Raw genomic sequence first — 22,483 nt, 5'->3', positions numbered from 1 at the left:
TTCTTCATGTTATAAGATGATTTTAGCCAGCTGATAAAAGGCTTATGAACATCGTAAACTGTGTTTCCAGCAAACCTCTCGGTGTAGAGAGGTTTGGTGGAGTGTAACCTATATGGACTTGTACGTTAACCCTAAATCTGTTTAGCTTTCCACCAAAACAGCACCCTTAAATGTAGGTGAGGTTGTTGCTACTCTATTCTTTATCTAGCTCTCATTGTAATTCCTCTTCACGGATGATGCCTCTTGTTGATCATCCATGCAACAGGATTGCACCCCAACATTTCCAGAACAAAAAAGAATGTTTACAGTCTCTGTCGCAACCAGTGGGGTTTTAAAACATAAAGGGTTTGTGCATTGAGTCATTGTAGAGAAAGAGTGACAATGCACTCTTGACCTGACAATGAACTTTGGTGTTTCTAGCTCTACAGTTTAGTATCAGATCAGTGTGCTAGGTACTTACACAGATGTGTGACAAAAAAACAGGACATAATGGAGCGTAGGGCTACCTTTTAAGGTATCGACCGACATACCCTGGTACCAAGAAGTATTGAAACACATACAGTTAAAATATACCTCAGTTTGATCTTTTTTTGCTCGGGGGGTCTGGTGGTCCCATCTCCCCGCCGGATCAGCAGACTTTCTGTCACAGCTGTGTCCAGACCTGCTATCTTCCCGGTTAACGGTCACTTCAGCGTCTGCCCGTTAAGCACAAGCCACATAGCTACAGCAGCAGTCTCTGCTCCGTCATTAAACTTGTTGATTTAATTTTTTTTAAACAGTGCGGTGTTAAGAGCCCTGTCACTGAATGTGTGCGGCTGGGCTGACTCATAACTTTCCTCTGTATGAAGCCAACATCCAGCAGCAGCAGCAACTGCAGCAACTGCTTTAATGTCATTCGTCACCGTACGTCACAAACTCAACAAAATCTCAATGTTGCACTCTGTTTGTGGTCAGCTAATCTGTTTTAAGAGCATAAAGAGGTATTGTGTCGTTATACCAGGTGTCGCAATCCTTCCCTTTCCATCTTTACCTCTTAACTGATTAAAGCAAATTAAGGCCCAGGCTATTAATTGAAGTTTTATGGTAAACATGATAGTCCATTCACATTATGGGTATTGAAATAAAGTATTCAATAGGTATCGGCATGACATTAAAGGAACTGGTATCTGAATTTTTCAAACAATACCCAGCCCTGATGGAGCAGTTCTTTTGCTACCATCCACAACTTTTGTCAATAAAAATGCAAAAATAACTGTTCTAAGATGTTATGAACTGAACTGAACTGAACTGGACTTCTTGGTGGAAACAAGGCTTTGTAAACTAGGTCACTAAATACCCAGTGGTCCTTAGTTATAAGAAACTTGGCTTGATTTTGGATTTTTGTAGACATCAGAGTTGGTTGACATCAAAGTAAGGAGGGGGAAGCCACACACTCATAACGCTGATGCAATCTTTTTGTTTTCAGTTCTAGAAATCTGTTATTGGCACATATTGCTTTCGACTGGACACGGAGGAATGTAATATCGGCCAAAAAATAATAGAATAATAATAAAAAAGTTTGTAGTTGTGATTGTGTATTTTCCTCCAACTTTTCTTTGGTTATTCTCAACATTGGCATTGATTCTTTATAGAATTGCATCTGTTTTGAAGTGCTGTTATCTATGTAAAAAAAATTTCAGGGAAGGATTGTAATTAAGATGAGAGGGTAATATTAAACGTGACAAATTTTCTCTTAACAGCACTCTGCTGTACTAATGTAATTTTCTTTTATACTGTGTTTTAGATTGCTTCATATAAAGTACCATTACCCCCAATTTACAGGCAGAGAGTTGAAACTGTTCATCTTGCTAATAAGAACAGAATTCTTTGTCAAGTGCTCGCACTATAAATCACAGCTCATACTATAAATAGTTGCCCTCATCACCATGACTACAGGATGTAAGTAATCCTGCTGTTAATTAAGCTGGTGAGTCTTCGGCAAAGACTGGATGTTATCAGTGATTTGACATGTCTGTGGCTAGACGAATAACATTAGCCATCGAAGGGATTTGTGCGGAGAGGGGGGACAACATGACAGCCTCCGTGGTATTGTCATGCCCTATGAAGATGTACTTGGATAAATGTCAGGCCTGCTCCGGCCCACACTGGGAAGAACAGCAGAGCACTGAGAGCAGCTGTTTCGGTCACGCTCGCATATCAAAAGGCTTCCAGCTTGGCGAGTGAGAGATGTGTCACTCATAACAATATGGGGCCTGTAAAGTGAAAGTGAATTAAGCCTCAGGGTTCACAGGCAGCGCTCACTTTGGTGGCCTGTGAAGGTGCGCACTACAGGATCACTGCTTTAATTGGACCCCCCCCCTATTTGTCAATTTCAGTCTTGTTCAGCGGTATGTGTCTGTGCTGCTTTGTTTTTCCTGAGCAAATATTAAGAGTGTGGTTGCAGAGCTGAAGCTGGCACACCATGCAGTGTCTGCAGAAAAGAGGCAGCAGCTGATGCAGAGCAGCTTCTGGTGTTAAAATTGTGAGAAAATATGACCCATGAAAGACCCCTTAAGGCCCTTTGTTTCAGAATTATTCAAAGTTTCTTCTCAAGCTTTGCACTCTCAGGTCTTTCCAAGACCGATTATGTAAGTCTGGGAATTACTGCATGATTTAAATATTCTACAATAAATGTCACTTATTCTCATATTAGAATAAAAAGTGCCTAAAGAAAAAGTCCGGGGCATTGGGGACATTATCATGAATTTTGCACTGGAAAGGAAAATTTTAAATTTTTTTGTTTAAAATTTTCCCATTTAGGCTGCTGAAAAATGTCTGTTTGTTGTGTTCTGTGAAACATTTACCTATTTGTTTTCTCCAAGCATTGTTGCTAAGAAGTAGACCTTTTATTTGAGCCCATGTCTGTGTGACTTGTTTCGCAGTTACAGTAACAATACATTATGTTAAGAACGATGAAAACGACAAAAGTACTCCACAAAGGAAATACATTGTTCATATTACAATTATTACTTTAGATGTCAAACTGGCATCAATTTTCTGGGCTCAACACATTTAAATATGTTCTGTGATATGTATGTGTTGTTACAATAACAAAGCTCTCTAATGTCACCATATATTTGTAGTAATGCACAACCTACACACTATACTGCACTTTTAACCGAGCACAAGGAAAACACACACACACAGTTTTCTCTGTTATTATGTTTTCCTAATCACATCCCTAAGGGCAGCATCTATTTAGTTTCTTGCCCTCAAGCTGGTAGATGTCACTCTGACAACTGACACCGCAAAGCACAAGAAGAAATCTCTTTTTAGTATTTTCCTGGGGCAGTTTGCTCTCACGCTGTCTTCTCCTGACGTTATCTCTGTCCCTCCCCTCCTTGCCTTGAATTCATCACCAGGCCTGTGGGTGACTCTGAAGCTGCTTCCTGGAGACATCCATCAGATAAGGAAAGACTTCCCTCACCTGGTGGACCGATCAACAGCTGTGGCTCGCAAGATGGGCTTTCCTGAGATCATCATGCCAGGTTGAGTTTTTTTTTTTTTTTTCAAAGCTTTACCTTGGCTGACTCTTTCTGCAAGTCGTCTTTTTCTAGGCTGAACACATCATAATTTCAAAAAGAGATTGAGAATTAAGAACTGTGCTTTCAATGGATGTGAGGGAGAAGAGAACATACCACACTTTATTAAGGTTTGATGAAGACATTAGTCATTTAATGGACTGAAGTCACCCATGAAGTAAAGGGTGCCAAATATCCAATTACGCCAACTAAGATTGAATGAGTTGTGCAGTAATATTCATATATATCGCAAAGTATGAACCTGGAGCTCCACAAAGACCATTGAGAGATTACTTCACCCATTTAATGCCCATTTGTATATCAGTTACTCACATAATGTTATGTTGACTCTGTGAAGAAAATTTTGTTTTTCTTGCATGCCTCCATGGTAAACGAAGAATCCAAAAAGGCGAATATTCTTTATGAAAATTTGGAACCATGTTTAACAAACGCAAAACTATATCAAACATTAGTTAAAGACTCTGCATTACATTACACTACATTTTTGCTACAATGCCTGCATTAGCTTATTGGAGTAAGATTCTCATTAATGTGCCTTATGGCCACTATAAAGTCCTGAATGTACCCAATATAAACTACTTACCATCAATATGTGCAAAAATATTATCAGAAAGTTTTGAAAATTCATTGGTAAAATGTGTGGGACTTGGACTATCCTACATGACTTGTGTGAGTGTTTAGGAACTGATGTTTTAGTTTAGTTTTGCCGTTATTAAATGTGGACCAAATGATTTCAATTCATGAAGAATGTTTGCCTGTTTTGGATTCTTCGCTCATCATGGAGACATCAAGAAAAATAGTTTTCTTCACGAATTCAAGGCAGCACAGTGAGTAATTGATATACAAATGGTAATTTTGTAATTATTTCCTTCCACCTGACCTGCTTTTTTCTGTTTGCTAAAGGTGATGTGCGAAATGACATCTATGTAACTCTGGTCCTGGGGGATTTTGACAAGGGGAGCAAGACCACACCCAAAAACGTCGAAGTGACCATGTCTGTTTATGACGAGGACGGCAAGAAACTGGAGGTACGACTGAGGAATGTTAACTTACTTATTTGGTATTTCTCTTGGGTTCAGCTCATTCTCAGCATTCAGGACACAAGTGCTACAGCCGATCGGTCTCTCAGACAGTCTGTGATTTACCGGGCTTTCTTTAATCTCACACAGCTCAGCACGCTGCTTAACTGACCAGGACTCCTATAAAGCAATGTGATACACAGGCCAGACTGTGCACCTTTGTCACCCGTCAAAAAATGACAGAATGCAGTATTGGTGCTTTGTGGTTGACTGACTAGCCTAAGATTTGGCTCACCACTGAGGGAATTAACCTTTATCATTGTCAGAGTACAGATGCAAGCATGCGGACAGGAAGCATAGTTTTAAACTTTTAAGTAATGAGAGATGTAAAAGCAGCATTTCCCTTCTGGTATTACTTTTGCAAATGAAGTTAGAAGGACAATTTTCTTCCCTCTCTGTTTGTGTATTAGCAAGCTGTCTCAAATTGTTGCATATTTATTTAGATGAAATCTGCAGCCCTCGGCCCAGAGGTCGTTTAATTATATTTTGGTGAAGGTCAGCAATTAATTCTTTTAATTTTAGTCATACCTGTGGTAGGCTTTGATGGGAAAGTCTGACATCCAGGTTTGCAGCCTAGCGCCAGTAATTGCATTGACATTCTCTAGAAAATCAAACAAGGTGGACTCAAACAATGGACATAAATCATCACTGTGGCTGCTAAATTGCAAGTTGGAGCACGTTTCATGGACTTATGCTCCCTAGTGCTGTCTACTTTTTAATCACGTACTAACCCATCAGCATCTTATGTCCAAATAAAGCTTTTGTTTCATCTCGAGTCTCGAGCCTGTGACCCCTTTTCTCTGATGTTTAATTATTGTAACCCTTTACCTCTTGTTCTGCAGAGGCCATCAGTAAATGGGGGATATGAGACGTTTAGAGTGGTTGGACACGAGAAGTATGTAGGAAGAAGTGGGGCAGGAGGTGTGTGTCTGTGGGAGTGTGTGCTCTTGTGTCAGTTTTTGTTTAGACTATAATATAAAATCTCTTGTGATTTTTGGGCCACTGATTGTATTAGTTTGCATTAACATGCAAGTTCAGGTATATCTAATCATTTTTTGCAAGGCTGTTGTATTAAATTCTGTTTCATTCAACAGGTATTAATGCTGTTATGTTCACACTCTGCTCTTCGAGTGAGAGTGAAAGTTACAAGGACTGATGATGGAGGAGTGATTTGGAATGACACATCGGTGGTCGTGGGGAGACCCCCTGCAAACGGCCAATTAGAGGAGAACGCTATTACCCATAGCTGCCTCAATTATACACATTTGTCTTAGATGGAAAGGCTTCCTCTGTGATTTGGCACAGCAGGCAGTGGAAGTGTAAGGATCAGTGGTGATTATACTGTAAAAGCAGTCCTGAAGTCACAGAAGGAAAGCTGTGATGATCCTGGCTTCTGTCAGATGGTACAGTATCTGACAATAGTTAGACTAGACAGTGCTTTGTGGTCTCATTGCTGGCTCGTTTTTTTTTTTTTTTTAGATGAGGTGAAAAACAGATGTTAAGGACTCTGAATGTTTGAGCTGCACACTTGTTTTTTGTATATGTTCTTGATTGTCTTACAATTTATTTGCAATTTTATATATATTGTAGACTCAGAATAAGCATAGCATGTCTGCTAGTCTATTTTGAATATCTCCCAGCAGCTACACTGTGTTTATTATATAACAGTGTTGTATACATATAGCCTGTTGCATCTTCAGTGCAGTAAACAAGTTTGTTTCACTGTCTTGGTCTTGTGCCAGTATTGTGCCTAAATTATGGTTCTGATACCAAACTAAATACTGGTGAGTATACACATATAAAAAATACAATCAGTCATTAATTTAATTTGTAAAGAAGGCTGTTTAAGTTCTCCTGCAGTAGCTATGACTTAGTGTTCAGCAATTTTGATTTTAAACACAGATCGATTGGTACAATTCGGCAGATTCAAAGCCCCAGATATACTCAGTCAGCAGCCCTGTTTTTTTTAAGATGCTTAATCATGGCTCTACTTTAGCTTCATGCAAATGAGGTTTGTCACAACAAGAAACTCAGATCAAACTGTTAAACTAGGCAGCGCTGATCAAATATAATTCACTATTTTGTGACTGCATTGCCTGTTTTTGCCTTACATGTTTTCAAAAAATATTTTAGTGTACTCTTTAGCTGTAAAGTAAGAAAGTTTGTGATCGTGGCTATGTTTAAAACAGCAGAGCCAAACCAAGTACAGCCTACCATCTGAAGCAAGCCGGACTGTTTTTTGTGGATTTGTTATATCTACATACCACAACAGTGTCTGCATCTTGTGTGACATGTAAGATTCAAGGCACTTTTTATACAAAAACAATGGCATAACATTACTCAGCCTTTTAAGTGGTGGTTAATCTCCTCCTCTGCTTGGAGGGTGAGGAGCTCCCAGACTTCATACCTGTGTTTTAGTGTTGGGTCGCAAAGATAAAACAACCTAAAAAATGTCACACTCATATTATCCTGCTGAGCTCACACTTTCTCAAAAAGACTTCAATTGGGGCGCCTGGTGGCTCAGTGGATAGAGCGGCGCCCTATGTGCAGAGGCTGTGTCCTTGCTGCAGCGGCCGCAGGTTCGAGTCCGGCCTTGGCCCTTTCCTGCATGTCTCTCCCTCTCTCTCTACCCCTTTCACGCTCACACTGTCCTATCGATTAAAGGCAATAAAAGCCCGAAAAAATAATCCAAAAAAAAAACCAAACACTTCAATTCAGTTCTGTAACTACCTCCGCTGCTGGCTAAAACGCGGAACAACTCTGCCCCCGATTCTGTGTTCGTAGGTTTTATACAAAGGAGCGAGGCAAAATGACAGCAAAGCTGTCGAAGCCTTTGGGCTGTAATGATTAGAGTCAGTGACAGCCGTTGACAGTGATCAAGTGACGTTGATCACATCTATGGATGTCATGGTCGTGTTGTCCTGACAGTGCTCGGGCTCCCTTCAACATCTTGTCCTGCAGCTTTTCACAGAAGTGCTCAGTCTCATCTGTTAGGTTCTCAAGGGATCAGTGCTAATTGGTTAAATTCTCCCTCTTCCTTCCTGGATTTTAATTGGCAGGAAGGAAATTCTGTTTCTGAGATGAGAGAGATGCTGTCACTTTAATGTCTGATGTTGGTTCAGCATGATCTTTCTCTTTAATTCGCCCTAACCTTAGATGGGGTCACAACCATCGCAATACTCAAAAGGACAAAAAATGTGCTCTCATCCAGCCACTTAATTAATGAAATAAAGAAATCCCTATACACAAGGCACTTGAAAATAGCAAAATGGAGTTTAAAGTTTCATAAGAGGTTTACTTTGCCAATTTTTACTTTTTGTGGCTTTCTCTCTGGATGTGTCTGTCTTAGCCTTCTTATCTCCTCCATTCTTCTCTGTTCTTTCTCCCCTGTCTCTGGGTTTTGCCATCCTTCTCCTATCTCAAAAAGGATTTGTGATGTTGTGTAGTCAGAGGCTGGACAGTGACTTCTCATCACCTTGACATATTAGCACATTCCCACAAAGCCCCCCTCACCTATGGCTAGACCTCGGCCACACTCCCTCCTCGTCTCTCCAAAAATCTGAAGCTGTCATAAATCCTGGCCTTTCAGTGAAAAGGGGAAGAGTTGTTACAGCTAGCACCTGCCCCCCAGATCTGCTCAGCATGGCTGGGGGAGACAGGGCCTGTTATTCCTCATAATTGCTGGTTGTCAGAAGCCATTAGTGTCGGAGCATTTTAGCAGCACCAGGCCAGGGAGTCAGCTGGAGTAGTGGGAGGAGAGAGGAAGGCTGGCTGAGCGCAGATTGATAGAAAACAAGGTATGCGTGCCATCAGCTGTCACTCCAGCCCTCGTGCCAAATCCCCCAGGGGGCGCGTAGTATTTTACATACACACCCTGACCTGTTGTTGAAACTCAGGGGACCCACCAAGAAGACCAATTTATATGGTTGGATCCATCAGCACCAGCTGGTCCGCTTCCCTGTGCCTGGCTCCCCTCCACTTCTCGATGCATGGGAGCCACAGTCCCTCCTCCTTAAATAATTAATTTCTAATTTATTTCTTATTTCCACAATGCTGTCACGAGAGTGGCAGCCAACAGGCACGTTCACATGCATAAAGTGCATCCAGACTTTAAAAGGCCATTCTGCTTTCTGCCCCAGGGACTACATTTTATGAAACAAGTGGTAGTCAATTTTCCATATGCTGGGAGCATGTGCTAATGTTTTGACAGAGCAATAATAGCTTAACTATCTCGATTTTTACCAGCTTTGAATGTGACTTACAGCTCCATCCCGTATACCCAGATAACCAGTCACATTGTTTGATCTGTGTGTTGTCTTCCTCTGTTCTGTTTTTTTAGAATGTGATCTTCCCTGGAGCTGGAGATGACGGGATCAATGAGTACAAGTCTGTCATTTACTACCAAGTGAAGCAGCCACGCTGGTTTGAAACAATAAAGGTGCGGCTCTGTCCTTACTCATGGTTTCTTTTTCTTATATTCTTCTATGAAGCTCTGAAGCATAGATATACAGTGATGATTATTTAACCATACAGTAAATCATATGCGTAAGGTGGTGGCAGCAGAAATGATCCATGTCCCTTTAAGAACTTTGCCAGGGTTTTGCATGTTTTTGCTCACATATAAAAATGGACAAACTTCATAAAGGCTTAGTCCCATTTCACCTCTTTCCCCTAACACATACCACTTACTCTTTTATTGTGCAGCTTCATGCCCAGGGTTAGGATGTCAAAACCAAGTGAGACCATCATCTGTAAGATGGCTGTATAAGCAACAAAAGAAACCCTCAAATGTATTTTAAGTATGATAACCATTGTATTATGTAATACAATGTAGTTTCAGCCCTTGCTATATCTCAAGCATAATGAAATACGCTGGTTGTATGCTAGTATCTCAGCAGCTAACTAGCTAGCTAGCTATCATTACATTGTTATGGCTGATTTTTGCATGACAGTCCCACTTTTTTGTAATATTTCCAGGTTGCATTTCCCCCTTGGTTTGCAAATGGCACCAGAGATTTACTTCAGTTTTTGCACTTGTTACCGCTCCTCTAATATCAGTACAGACAGAGGAGTAGCACAGGCTTGTACTGTTAGCCTACAGGTCACTGCTAATCACCTGATAAAGATCATATTTAGGATATTTTCACCACTTCACCTTGCCGTCAGACAGCCCTTTCTGAGGGGGAACTGACGCCATTATCTCAAAGCCAACAGACTCCATTGACAAAAACAATGATTTTACTATACAGAACAGCAGAGTTGCTGGTCTACCACTGCCTGTATCAGCTATTTTGAACACTTGAAACTAATTTTGAATTTTTTGGGTGGCTAAACTACACTTTGCTGCAGCACCATCAACATTAATACATTGTAAATCTTTCGTGTCTGTAGATTGGGTTTATAGATGTTAGCAAAGCAGCACAGAACATAAAATAAGCACAGCAGACACATCAGAGAGATTTGACCAACATGTTTAACTATGTATCTTAAAATTTTACAGTTGCAATTCAAAACAGTTGCCATTTTCTTTCTCCGGAAGTAACTTGTTGTAAGGGTGACGTAGCAGTATTTCGGTCTATACAGTATAAAAATCTACAATTTGGGGTTTATTTTGCCCACGGTGTTGTCTAAGAATCTGCTTTGTGAGTGTGTGTTCACGGCCATACATGTCTCACATACTCCCCCTCTCGGTCTCAGGTTGCTATCCCTATTGAAGACGTGAACCGGAGCCATTTGCGGTTCACCTTCCGCCACCGCTCATCACAGGACTGTGAGTACCAATGTCAGCGTGTGAATAATCAGTTTTGCCGATGACCAGCTGCACAATTGGCCGCCTATCTATCCAAAGCAAAAAAATAATGGAAGATATCCAATCCAAGCAGATGTGTTGCACTGTGATAAATACTTTCAAGCTCACCCTTTGTCACATTAATCAGAGGTATTAGGCTGCCCCTGCACAAAGCAGCATCATGAAGTGTCAGACAATACAGCTGGGATGTGAAAAATGCCTGAAGGGACTCGTTTGTTCATTGGGACCAGCGTGTAGCCAAATGTAGCTAGTGTTGTATGTCCTTCTGTTTTTTAACATTCTTTCTAATTTTGGGGGTGTAGAGGGCAGGGAAGTCTGGTACTGGCAGCCTTGCCATCCCATCTGCCCACCACATGGCGAGGCCATCCCTGCAGCAGCCGGAGCGGCTCAGGGAAAATGATTTTGGTGGAGTAGTGGGAGCCATGACAGGTGTATATGTATTGGACAATCAATTCATATGGCACAAAGACAAGAATTGAGAGGATATCAGCACGGGGAAGTGTACTGTTTCCCTCGTAAAGTAATCTGCAGCTGCTGTAAGCCTCTAGTTCCAAAATCCTTCAGCTCTGTTTGCTTCTCACCTGCATGCAGGTGGTTTGGTGGAAATGGCAAGGTCTCAGAGCTCAGTGCTGGCTTATAATCCACTTGGAGAGCCTTCTTGTCATGCTTGGGACCGTGCTTCTGCAGGGACTAATGCTGTTAGGAGGCATGCCTTTGAAACTCTGTGGCTTGCTGTTATCTTGCTGTGACGGTTGCTTTAGAAACTGGCTCACCTCAAGTGACTCTGGGACGGGAGGGACATGCTGATGCTCCCAAACTTTAACTTGTCACTGGCAATTAACAATATAAAGATATTTTACAAAAAGTGTATTTGCTGGATTATATGGGTTAGTGTGTGGTGTATTTATCTGTTAGTGAGTATGTTTACACATATATGCCATCATAGAGACACCTGGTCATTCATATCCCTATGCACATGAATCTAACTGTATCCAAGTTTGTGATTGTCTGCATCTGTTCAGGCATAAAGTCATATTCTGTCATTTCTGCACTGACTGAGTTACCTTTTTGGATTTTTGGCTTCCCGCAAACACTGTGGAATCTGTTGCATTTTCCACTTTGCTGGATTTCGCTTTTGGTCGTTGATGCAATTTATCCGCCTGTCACATGTGCAAACACATTGCAGGGACACTCCAGTGCCTAACCATACTGAGGATACTAGTGTGCCTGTGAATGCGCTCTTTACCGACTCTGTAATCAGTGACTTTGTGATATTAATCATATATCATATCATATCATATCATATCATATCATATCATATCATATCATATCATATCATATCATATCATATCATATCATATCATATCATATCATATCATATCATATCATATCATATCATATCATATCATATCATATCATATCATATCAGCATATCATATATATATCATGATATTTTACAATATTAATAAATAAATAATAATAATAATTCCAACAATCTTTATTAATAGAACTTTTTCCCCCAAACAGCATTACAAAGAGCTTTTTTACAAAGGCAGTTAAAGATATTACTTTAACAATAAATTTTAGTATCGTTATAATTAGATAAACCAAAGCGGGACCCATGGTACTTTTATTTTGAAGGACTTGGCTCATCTTGGGCCGGAAGTGTTGGTGTTTTTGCTGTAGACTTTAAGCTTCCGAACAACAGTGTTGCAACACATAGCTGGATGCAAGCTGCAGTCCTCACTGCTACATGACAGTTAATCCCCCGAAATCATACATACTGCTCCTTTAAAATATATTCTATTGGCCAAGCTCTTTTCTCGGTAATAGGGTAATATGAACCTCTCAACATGTGAAAAGTTCTTGAAGAAAAGCAGAACAGAGATGGTCTGTCATAAAGTCCTTTCAGTTGTCCGCCTCTGCCGTCATCTGCTTGTGTCCTTCCTGCTTCCTCCACTGCTCCTAGCTAGTACTGAACTTTTAGTGGAAACACAGAGTGACAGAGCTGCTCATCAAGGCCACTACTGGAGCTCATTCGCTCAGTATCTCAGCCCCCTGGTTCAGAATCAGGTCAGCTCTTAACACAGTGCATCAGACTAGCACTCTAACATTGTCAGGCCTCATCAGACTGATGGCTGCTATCACGGATGCCGCCGCGGCTGTAAGAGATCCCCGCCATCTTTTCACTTCTGTTTCATCTGTCATTATGCCACTACCTGGTGAGTGGGGTAAAGGGTAGGCTTTAAAATGTGGCACAGTACACTCAACATAAATCTGAAGTGACAGCCCACCTTAGAGGTGGAAGTCTACAGAACTTCCACACAAACTTTGATTGGCTGAAAAAAGTAGCTCTGTCCTGAAAGTGACCTTTTTTTTCCCCAAATGCAGAGTTTCTCCTTTCCTTAGGAAGTCACTTAAACATTTTTCTCAACTGGGTGGCATGCGTACAATGTTTTCCCTCCACTGGTTCCTCTCAAGCCTGCCCAGCAATTATTCACCGGCGAGGCTGCAGGCAGCAAACCAATGAGGGGATTTATGCAGATAGAATGCACGAGATACTTCCATGAATCATGTCTTCCCTGCACGTAAATTTGAGCTTGTTGATCCACAATGATGATATATTTGGTCCTATCCAATGTGCTTGGTTACAGGACAAAGTCATAACTCTCTCGCTTGTTTATGCAGCGCTCCCCCTCAAGAACTCCAAAAACAGTCATACATGTGTGTGTGCACATACACACAAGCAATGAGCATCTTTTCTCCTGCATAGCGGGAGTACACAAACTGTTCACAGCTGCAGCTGAGATGGTATATTCATATGCAAACAGGAAGTGGACACATGTGATATCTAAATCTAAATTCAAACCATGTTGCCTGAATATCAGTCATAATAAAGAGAATTATTCCTTCATTTTATATATTAGATTATTATTGAACTTTTTTTAATCACTGCACCCCCCACTTGCTCTTTGCCTTGCACAGTTCATTCACAGCCATGCATAACTGCTCTTAATAAAGTAGAAAATAAGTAACCGGCTCATGCAAAGATACAGTCACAGCATTACCGAAGACATCAGAGGGGAACACTAGATTTTTTTGCCAACCGAGGAGCTGACTCAGGGCCTGTAGTGTTGACATTTACATTTGGGATTATCTGTTTTATTTGTCCGTTAGCTTGTTAATTACTTGTTGTAATGCCAACCTTTCCGCCTGGTTTACTGCAGTTGAGTCTCTAACAGCTCTTATGTTGTCTTTGATTAAGTGAAGATGCATACTTTTGATAAACACACACTGTATATATTGGTGAATTTGTTTGCAAATTTATACACAGTCAGTTTCAGATGTAAACAACAATGATCAACATCTCCTCTGTCCTCATGTGTTTCTTTTCATCCACCCGCAGCCAGAGACAAGTCAGAGAAGATATTTGCCTTGTCTTTTGTGAAGTTGATGAGGTATGATGGGACGACTCTGAGGGACGGAGAGCATGATCTCATCGTGTACAAGGTAAACGTGAAATAGGCCATAACACAGCCAGAAGTCAGTGTGTGGTGTTGTGGTGTGTTTATAACTGGCTGCCTACCCGCCAGGCCGCCCCATGTTGACACAGCGGGGATGAGACCAAGGTGAAATATTGGCTTATTAGTGACAGCCGTAGTAATAGCTTCACTGCCTTCTATGGAGAATTGTATAGTTGGCACACATCACCCCCTCAGTGAAATGAAATTACTTTCCAATTAAAATCTCTTGTATAATGATACCTTTGCGTTACTGTGCCCATTTATGTTAATTAAAAAGTTAATGTGGGAAAATTTCCCTAGTTAAATTTTTCTTTCTCTCATGTTTTGCATTACCATTCTCCGTCAAGACTGCCGTCAAAGATTTACTCTGACATACAGCAACAGGCAGAAAAGTTAAACACTTCATTACAACATTTCTGTTATTCAAAAAAATGAAATCGATCACTGAACTACCTCAGCTGTAAATATGCTGATAAATTTCCGTTTCCTGGAAAACCAGGCAGAGGCTAAGAAGCTGGAGGACTCTTCTCTTTACCTGAACCTTCCTGCCACAAAGCTGGAGCTGGAGGAAAAGAGCTACCCCACCACTGGGAAAAACACCCAGAACCTGGGCAACTGTACCATCAGCAAGGACTCCTTCCAGATCTCCACCCTGGTCTGCTCCACCAAGCTCACACAGAACGGTAACAGCATTTATTCATTTCTGCATTTAGTTGTCTTTCACTTTTTTCTCTACAAAGGGGCTTAAATCTGGACTTATGTTTTTACTTACATTATGGTTTGCTAAATATAACACTGCTTCCTAGTGGACACATATCCCAATCTGTAACAGAGAAATTAGGGGTGGGCCATATGACCCAAAATTCATATCATATCATTTTTTGTTTTTGTTTTTGCAGTAACTGTATTGTATCACTATTAAGGAATACTAATACAAATAAGGAAAAGATGATTCTACGGATGCGTCCTCTTTCTAATCTGGTAGAATACTTTGACAACGACAGTGATGGCATTGCATAATCCACATTGTGGTAGAACATGATCTAGGCGACAGTAAAAAGACCAGCATACCACCCTTCCCTTCAGCGAATATGTCCTAACGGCACCTGTGAATGTATGAAGCCCAAAGAAACACAATTCCAGCAGGCTCACATTTTTTTCTAAAAAGCACTCTTGCTGAAAGAAAAAAAGAAAATATTTCTCAATGTAGTTTAGCCGAGTAGACCCTTGATTTTGAAACCAGCTTTGGGTCACAGCCTCTGACTCTGAAGGACAGATTATCCATGCACAGTAACTATATATCACTTAAAGTAGGACTCCGGGACGTCTGCCGTCCTTCACTCCTTCCACCTGCTTTCTACACGTGTCCACATGTTGGACGTTTGCCCTCGCTCAAGGATTTCCCTCCATCATTTTCTCCTTCTAACCTACTTTCTCCTCCTCAACTCTCTCTATCAGTCAATGTCTGTCAGTAAATTTCAGTCCTTCTCTGCTGAGCGGACGACAGCTCTGCTCTGTTTACCGCTGTCAGTCTGGCAGAGTATTTCCCATGGTGCTGAGAAGATCTGCTCTTATTAAGCTAAGGAAATCCCCATCTCTGCCCTGTGGCGCACGGATTAAGGATTTTGGCCTTTTGTGTTCCCCCAGCCTTCATACATGTCTATAAATACCAACAGACATGACTGTAAACCCTCCTAAATGTTTTGGTTTTTCCAGACTGTGTTCATGACATAGTGGTAGTCTGAGTGTGGATTGTGTGAAAAGCTGGTCTGCTGTGTGTGTGTGTGTGTGTGCGTGTGTGTGTGCGTGTTTCTGAGCGGTCGAGTGCTCCTAGCTCTGATTTCACAGTTACTCCAAACACAACCATCCTAAACGTCTGCTCTGCTTTCCTCTGCGCTTGATGCATTGTGCTTCCTTGTTGCATTTTTTTTTTTTTTTTGGTATTCAGGACTGAGTCACCATTTTAATTAGAGCCAAAATAAAAGCTTCCTCATTCCTCTCTGTGTTTTTTGGCCACGCCTGAAAGAGAGTGAGAATGAGGAAAAGGACAGATTCACCGCAGGCTAACTTTGACTCGAATTGAAATTAATTGTTTTACATGCCCAGAGCAACACCCTGATTAAGTAAGGCGTACATCGTGCCCTTATGTTTTTATTCATGGTAATGCAAAGATAATTTTAAATAGTCAAGCAAGGGCAGCATGAAAGGAAATATTTGGACTCAGCTGTTGAAACAAATTGATGCTGTGTGTGGTTTAGCACTTTGCAGTCTTTTGTGGTATTAGAGTGTTCACCGAATAATCCTTTTATATCTCTGTAAAAAGTAGCACCAAAAACCTGTTTTTGACTTCTACAGGTGCGGAATATGTTATAATCCTTTTCAGTATTTAGATCCTCCTCAGGAATATGTGGCTTTATATTTCAATTTAAGATAAGGCCAGAGAAGATCAGCAACTTGTGGTCTAGTAAATACACCTAGGTCTTTTCCAAAATATTTTTTTTAATAAAATTATACTTCACCATCCAAATGAGCATTTGTGTATGAATTACTAACAGTGCGTTATACTGAAGTAGTGGAGAAACATTTCTCATGAGAAAATTCTTGATCAGTTGAAGTGAAAGGGGTCCATATATGACAACAGCAAAACTACAGTAAAACAACAGCTTTCAAACTCTCATCCATCTTGTGCAGTTTGGTTTAAGTCTCATAGTTGTATGCCTAGTGCTTCCCAAAAAGACAGTCCTTCCCTACCTGCTTCTTAGTTCACCATGAGGACATGCAAGAGCTTTCTTCAAGTATTAAGTATTTTTAAAGAATAATTGTGCGTTATTACAGTTTTATCAATAAGTTATGATGACATTGCTCACCAAAATGACTGCTTTGATCTGGGAACAGCCCAATCACTCTGGGGCATGGAAAATTATGCTCTAAAAGGTTGTAAACAAGCCAACAATTCAAGCAGATTATCCAAACCACCGTATCTGGTGGTAAAGCTGAAAGCGAGCTCATGATAATCCCTAACTTCATACAGGGCAACTATGCATGCACAACTGTGGCAAGTACAGTAGGTCAGAGTTGAACCAGGAGTTTGTAAACTATGACGAATGTTTACAACAGGCTTCCATGTTTGACCAGTCTGGAAGTTTGTAAAAAAAATATGTCGACTGACAGCTTGTGTGTCTCACTCACCTCTTGTTGTTTTAGCAATGTTGTCGTATTCCTAGTTCTCAGAAATTAACTGTACAAGTTTTTACATCAGTAAACAGAGGCGTTGCATTGTTCACGCAGCATTTGAGGTTATAAACTCCAAGATACGTGACTTTAGTGTCTCTGCTCACATTGCAAGACTGTCAGGGTTACAAAGGGTTTATGCCTCTTGCACTTAAGGAACCATCTCAGGACCTTTTGTATGTTAATCTTGATTCGCTGACATTTTGGAAACACAGGATTCTCACCTGACTGGCTTTGATCAAGAGGAGCAGCTGTCTGCGTCAATCATCAGTAGAAATCATGTCTCTGCCAGCCACTTACTAATGCAGAGGCCTCGTGTGGCCTTGTGATAAATCTTTGCTGTCTAACAGAGACCTGCATGGAAGCAAAGTATTTTCGTTGTTGTTGTTGTTGCTCTCTTAAATTAGGCCCCAATAATATGCACAATAAACGTTCATAAAGCCAAGTAATGAGGTCACTGCAGACCCAGAACAGGCTTTGGTTGGATCTCCCCTGGTCCTCTTGTCTGGGACAAGAGGAGAATTTTGTTGCAAAGTGCTAATGCTTATATTGTGTGAAAGAGGGGGGCGTTGTGTGTTGTTACAGTAATGTTCCCTTTGAGGGTTATTAAGTTTAGTCTGCGGTCTAAGTTGTCATTTAAATACAGTCGTGTGTGCCCTCCTACTCTGCTCAGTGGGTGGTGATGTCAGCAGCCTCAGTTACAGAAGCACAACCTGCCCACACTGATTACACCAGAAAAGGAAGTAATATCAGTAGCTCAATCTCTTGTCTAAACTGTAGATGTACAGTATTACATACAAGAAAAAATCAGTCAGCACCATCCTTTCTCCTCATTTGTCCATCTTGTTTTCCTTTCTGCACTTTCTGTTTTTACCTTTGTGAGAGACATGAGCAGCAGTGTGTGTCCAGGTGAGAAGATTCAGTCCGGTAGAGCAGCTCCACTGCTGATATTTACCTGGCACTTTGTGGTGGTAATTTGCAAGGCACCAATAGGTGCTTGGGGATCAGGCCGCCTCGTCACCGCACACTGAGTTTGATTAAACAGAGAGGTTTGTGTGTGTGTGTGTGTGTGTGTGTATGTGTGTGCATGCATGTGTGTGTGTCTGCATGCGTGTGTGTCTCCCACGGGATGTCATCCCACGCCAAAGCTCTAGGAAAAGGTTTGAGTTCTTTTAATAAAGCAATGCAGAGAGCCAATCTCTTCGACTGTGCCGGAGTCTGCCTGCTTTATTAAAACCTAGAGGCTCTTTAAAACTTCCACTTAAACAGCTTGATCACTCATAAGCTCGGACACTCAGTCACTCACCCATCCCTCCATCATCATGTTGAATTTGTTGGGTTTTTTTTCTTCTAATTTCCCTCTTTTTAAATTTTAGACACCTCATCACCCCCTAACAGTGTTTGTAATTTACAGTTAGTTGATAGTCAACAATTCTCGGCTACATCTGACAATCATGAATCCTTAAAATCATTCATCAAGCAAGTGTTCCTCATTCACACCTTTGTTTCATTTTTCAAATGTGAAGATGTGCGTCTTTTCTCTGGGGTGTATCATTGTCACGATCCAGGTTTTGGAGTGTTGATCGGACAATGGTAAATGGACTGAATTTTTGTGGCACTTTTATCTAAAGTGCTGCCTGACCATTGTGATCGTTGTAATTCAGCATCTTTCCCAAAGCACCCAGCCATTAGTTTGACAACCCGCTCTACCACCTGAATCTCTGCCATCCCAACCAAAATAAGCGATTTGAAGATGTCACCTTGGGCTCTGTGGATTTTGAGATGTTTTTTTGTTATTTACAAAACAAGTTAACAATTGATTAATTGCAAAATTACGAAAATAACAACAACAACAACATATTAACCAATGATGAAAATAATCATTAGTTGCAGTGCTAAGTGTGTCTACACTGTCCATCATTGCTCAATTTATATTCACCTCAGGGTAACTGGTTCCTCACCAGACTTTCTCCTGGAGACTTACTCAGGGATGGCAGTAAAAAAAAAAAAACGGCCCTTGAATGCTCCTTGCAACAGACTGCTTGCTTCATACACATGACACCTCATCCCTGATCCCCACATCTGAGATGAAACACTCTTTTTAATTAAGCTAGATTTATGCATGCGGTCTCCCAGCTCTGGGAGCTTGTGTGAAGTGGCTGCTGGCTCTTCCCTGGGTATTTGCAGAGTGCTTCACTGAACGGAGGCTGGAGGAGAAGCAGAGATCTAATGACAGCAGAGCTGGGAGGGGGCCTTACCTGGTGAGCAGTGTGTTAAAGGGGACCTATTACGCAAATTTTCAGGTTCATGCTTGTCTTTACTAGAGCATGTTTACATGCTTTAATGTTGAAAAGAAAAACACCCACTTTATTTTCCTTGCACTGTCTGTGCTCAGAATTCACCCTCTGTCTCTGTTTTAGCACTTTAAGCTGCCCTCCTGAAGTCCCAGCGGTACATTTCTACAGGGAAAAATCACCAATTAAGTCTTTAAAATCTATCTATCTATCTATCTATCTATCTATCTATCTATCTATCGATCGATCTATCGATCTATCGATCGGCATAACGTAGGCATAATAGGTCCCCTTGAACATCTTGTTTCTACCTACCTTAGCTGTCGGGGGGAAATATTGCATTAAAATAGTTTGAGTAGAGAAGTGAGGTTTATACTGTGTGTTAAGCTTTTTTTACATCACTGTGTTTAAAAAAACTGCACTTTTCAACTTTATAATCAAAAACAAGGCTGTTACCATTAAAGCAAAAAAGAACAAGCTATTAAGACTACTACTTAGTCGTTGTTTTTACTTGAAAAAATGAACAGAAAATTCTCGTCAGGCAAGATGAACTGTAAACAAACATTCAAATGGTAATGTGAAAGTCTTTTGCATTTTAGCACTACAGTGACAATGTAACCTATTCTCCCAGAATTAATTATTCCAGCACTTTCCATCTGCCAGCTTTTATATTTGACAAAGACATCCATTCTTAAGCAGATATAATTTGTCTTCTTGTAACTCCCTTGCAAACTAGATCCCACACACGCTGTCCCATGTGCTACAGATGGTGTGGCCTCTAACAGCAGCTCCCTGATGGGACCAAGCTGCCTGATTTATTCTCATTTCATTACATTTGTCTCTCTGAGCTGCTACACTGTCAATTTTCAAATCTATATCTCCTTGTGGAGGGAGATCCTGGTAGTTTAGACGGGGTCTTGTGACTAAACCCAAATAGGTTGTCAGCTCTGCAGATGATAGGTATATATCACTGTCTCACCATGCTTGATTGGCTCTCCTGTAGCCAATCAGGCATGGCGAGCAGAAAGAGGGAGCAGCTCGAGGTGAAGGTCCCAGGAAGAAGTCAGGCAGGGCTCATCTGAAAACCATGGATCCCTGAATTCAGCTGCCTTTTCCATGCATGCTTGGCTTATAACAAGTTTCTCTTCATACTTTTCAATCGGACTGGACTATAGTTTGAAGGATTAGTTGGTTATCAATTATCATTCAAATGTCTTTTAACTTTAGAAAAGGTCTGACTGTTGTTCACAGGGCTGGCATACACAATGCCATAACAAATTGACATGAGTGCATTTTTAAAGCTCCCAATTTGATAATCTGCCAAAGGTGGTCTGAACAAGCGCTCCCCTGAGCGTGATTAATCACATCATGACTCATCCTCTTGTGCCTAAATTCATTTTCCGTGATTAAAGTGAGAGATCTAATAGAATGACTAACGCTGTGTTTAGGAAATTTATAAACCGACGTGTGTGTAGGGGGGAAACATCTTAAACAAATGGCCTCACAACACTCATTAAATTCAAATGTTCAACCTTAATTGTCATTTCTGTCTGCCTCTCCATCTCTCTTCACGCTGTATTACCAATGGCAAGGCGAACTTCACGCTGTGCTTTTTGGTAATGACTTGTTTGTTTGTGTTTTTCAGTGGACCTACTCGGCCTGCTGAAGTGGCGGTCCAACACCAGCCTGCTGCAGCAGAACCTTCGTCAGCTGATGAAGGTGGAAGGTGGCGAGGTTGTCAAGGTCAGAGACGAAAGTCATCCTGCAATCTGCTGACTACCCATATCTGTTGTCTTTGCTTTAATGATGAGTCACAATAGTCGTCTGCATACAAAGCTGGAGCAAAAACCAATGATATTGACCCTTTTTGGACGACCACGTTCGTTGTTTTTAGGTTCCAATATATATAAATCTAAAACAAAAACTATAATTCTTTTTGCAGCAGAAAGCTAAGGCTTCTGTGGCATCATGGCTGTGGTGACGTTACGTTGCGTTGCATTACATTAAAGTATGTGTGGTGGCGCCAGAGAAATGAATAATGAAACTATCCAAACCTCTTTGTACTCTGCTCATAAAAATAAGCATATCTCAAAAAACTAAATAAGGTACATAGTTCATATAACTTATGGCGTGTTTAAAAAATGTTGTTCATGTTTTTCCACATTTAGAAATTTTTGGTTCAGTATTTCAGGGATGTGAAGCATTCAAAGATACTAAAGAAATTATATCACAGTAAGCAAAAATACCAATGTAGGCCCTTTTATTGTAGAGTTCTCAACTCACTTTAAGTTTTATCCTTGAAAATGTACCTCATCCGTTTGTCTGGATACAGATTAACAACACAAAACATAAAAAGTCTCAGCAGCTGGTGACATAAACAATGCAGTCACAAACCTTAGTGCTCCTTAAAGTTACAGCTTCTCTGAAGCAGTTTCACAAATAATTTCACTGCCTGTCAGAGGGAACAGGGTGATAATTTTTTGAGTTGTTTTATTTTTTTCTAGTGAGGATGGAGCACACAGAACCACACGGTGTACTGAAGGGCAGGCGATGACCTGCTGTCAGAAGAATAGGCAGGCCCCTTAAGAGCTCAGCGTGGGGCAGATGAATAAATCACTCTCTTGATAAAGTTTAGCACGGACTAGTTGGGGGGTCAGGCACATTGCAGCGTATCTGACAAGTCCTTCACCCAGACAGTTTTGATCAGACCAGATAGATGTGTCAACCACAGCTGGACCAGTTCATTAAACCACAGGGGTGTGATTATTATTATTACCACCACATTAGCACTCAATCTCCCCAAAGCGCTTGAGGCTGCTGGTGTGCAATTAGATAACACTTTTAGCTTGGCATTTAAAAGACAATTTATCAACAGGGGTATACAGTACATTCTTATAGGTGTCTGCTGTACATTAGATACTATGCATAAAGATTAGATCATAGATAAATCCTGGGAGGTTTTAGA

The 22,483-nt window shown here is 40.9% G+C and overlaps 1 protein-coding gene across 3 annotated transcripts in view; it reads left to right on the top strand.

Moving 5' to 3' along the window:
• dock1 (dedicator of cytokinesis 1) overlaps positions 1-22,483 on the top strand; it is a 243,654-nt gene that overhangs the window by 47,910 nt on the left and 173,261 nt on the right. For all 3 annotated transcript variants that reach the window (XM_042508037.2, XM_088070341.1, XM_088070340.1), the window contains exons 13-19: positions 3,402-3,527; positions 4,485-4,609; positions 9,000-9,098; positions 10,358-10,430; positions 13,876-13,979; positions 14,493-14,676; positions 21,164-21,261. In XM_042508037.2, the coding sequence (XP_042363971.1) occupies positions 3,402-3,527; positions 4,485-4,609; positions 9,000-9,098; positions 10,358-10,430; positions 13,876-13,979; positions 14,493-14,676; positions 21,164-21,261 (809 nt within the window). The remainder of the gene's footprint in view (positions 1-3,401; positions 3,528-4,484; positions 4,610-8,999; positions 9,099-10,357; positions 10,431-13,875; positions 13,980-14,492; positions 14,677-21,163; positions 21,262-22,483) is intronic.

Source organism: Plectropomus leopardus, chromosome 19 (assembly GCF_026936395.1).
Source record: "Plectropomus leopardus strain MGB_pleo_1.0 chromosome 19, ASM2693639v1, whole genome shotgun sequence".
NCBI lineage: Eukaryota > Metazoa > Chordata > Actinopteri > Perciformes > Serranidae > Plectropomus > Plectropomus leopardus.
The sequence above is the reverse complement of the archived record's forward strand: the minus strand, read 5'-3'. Positions and strand labels throughout refer to the sequence as shown.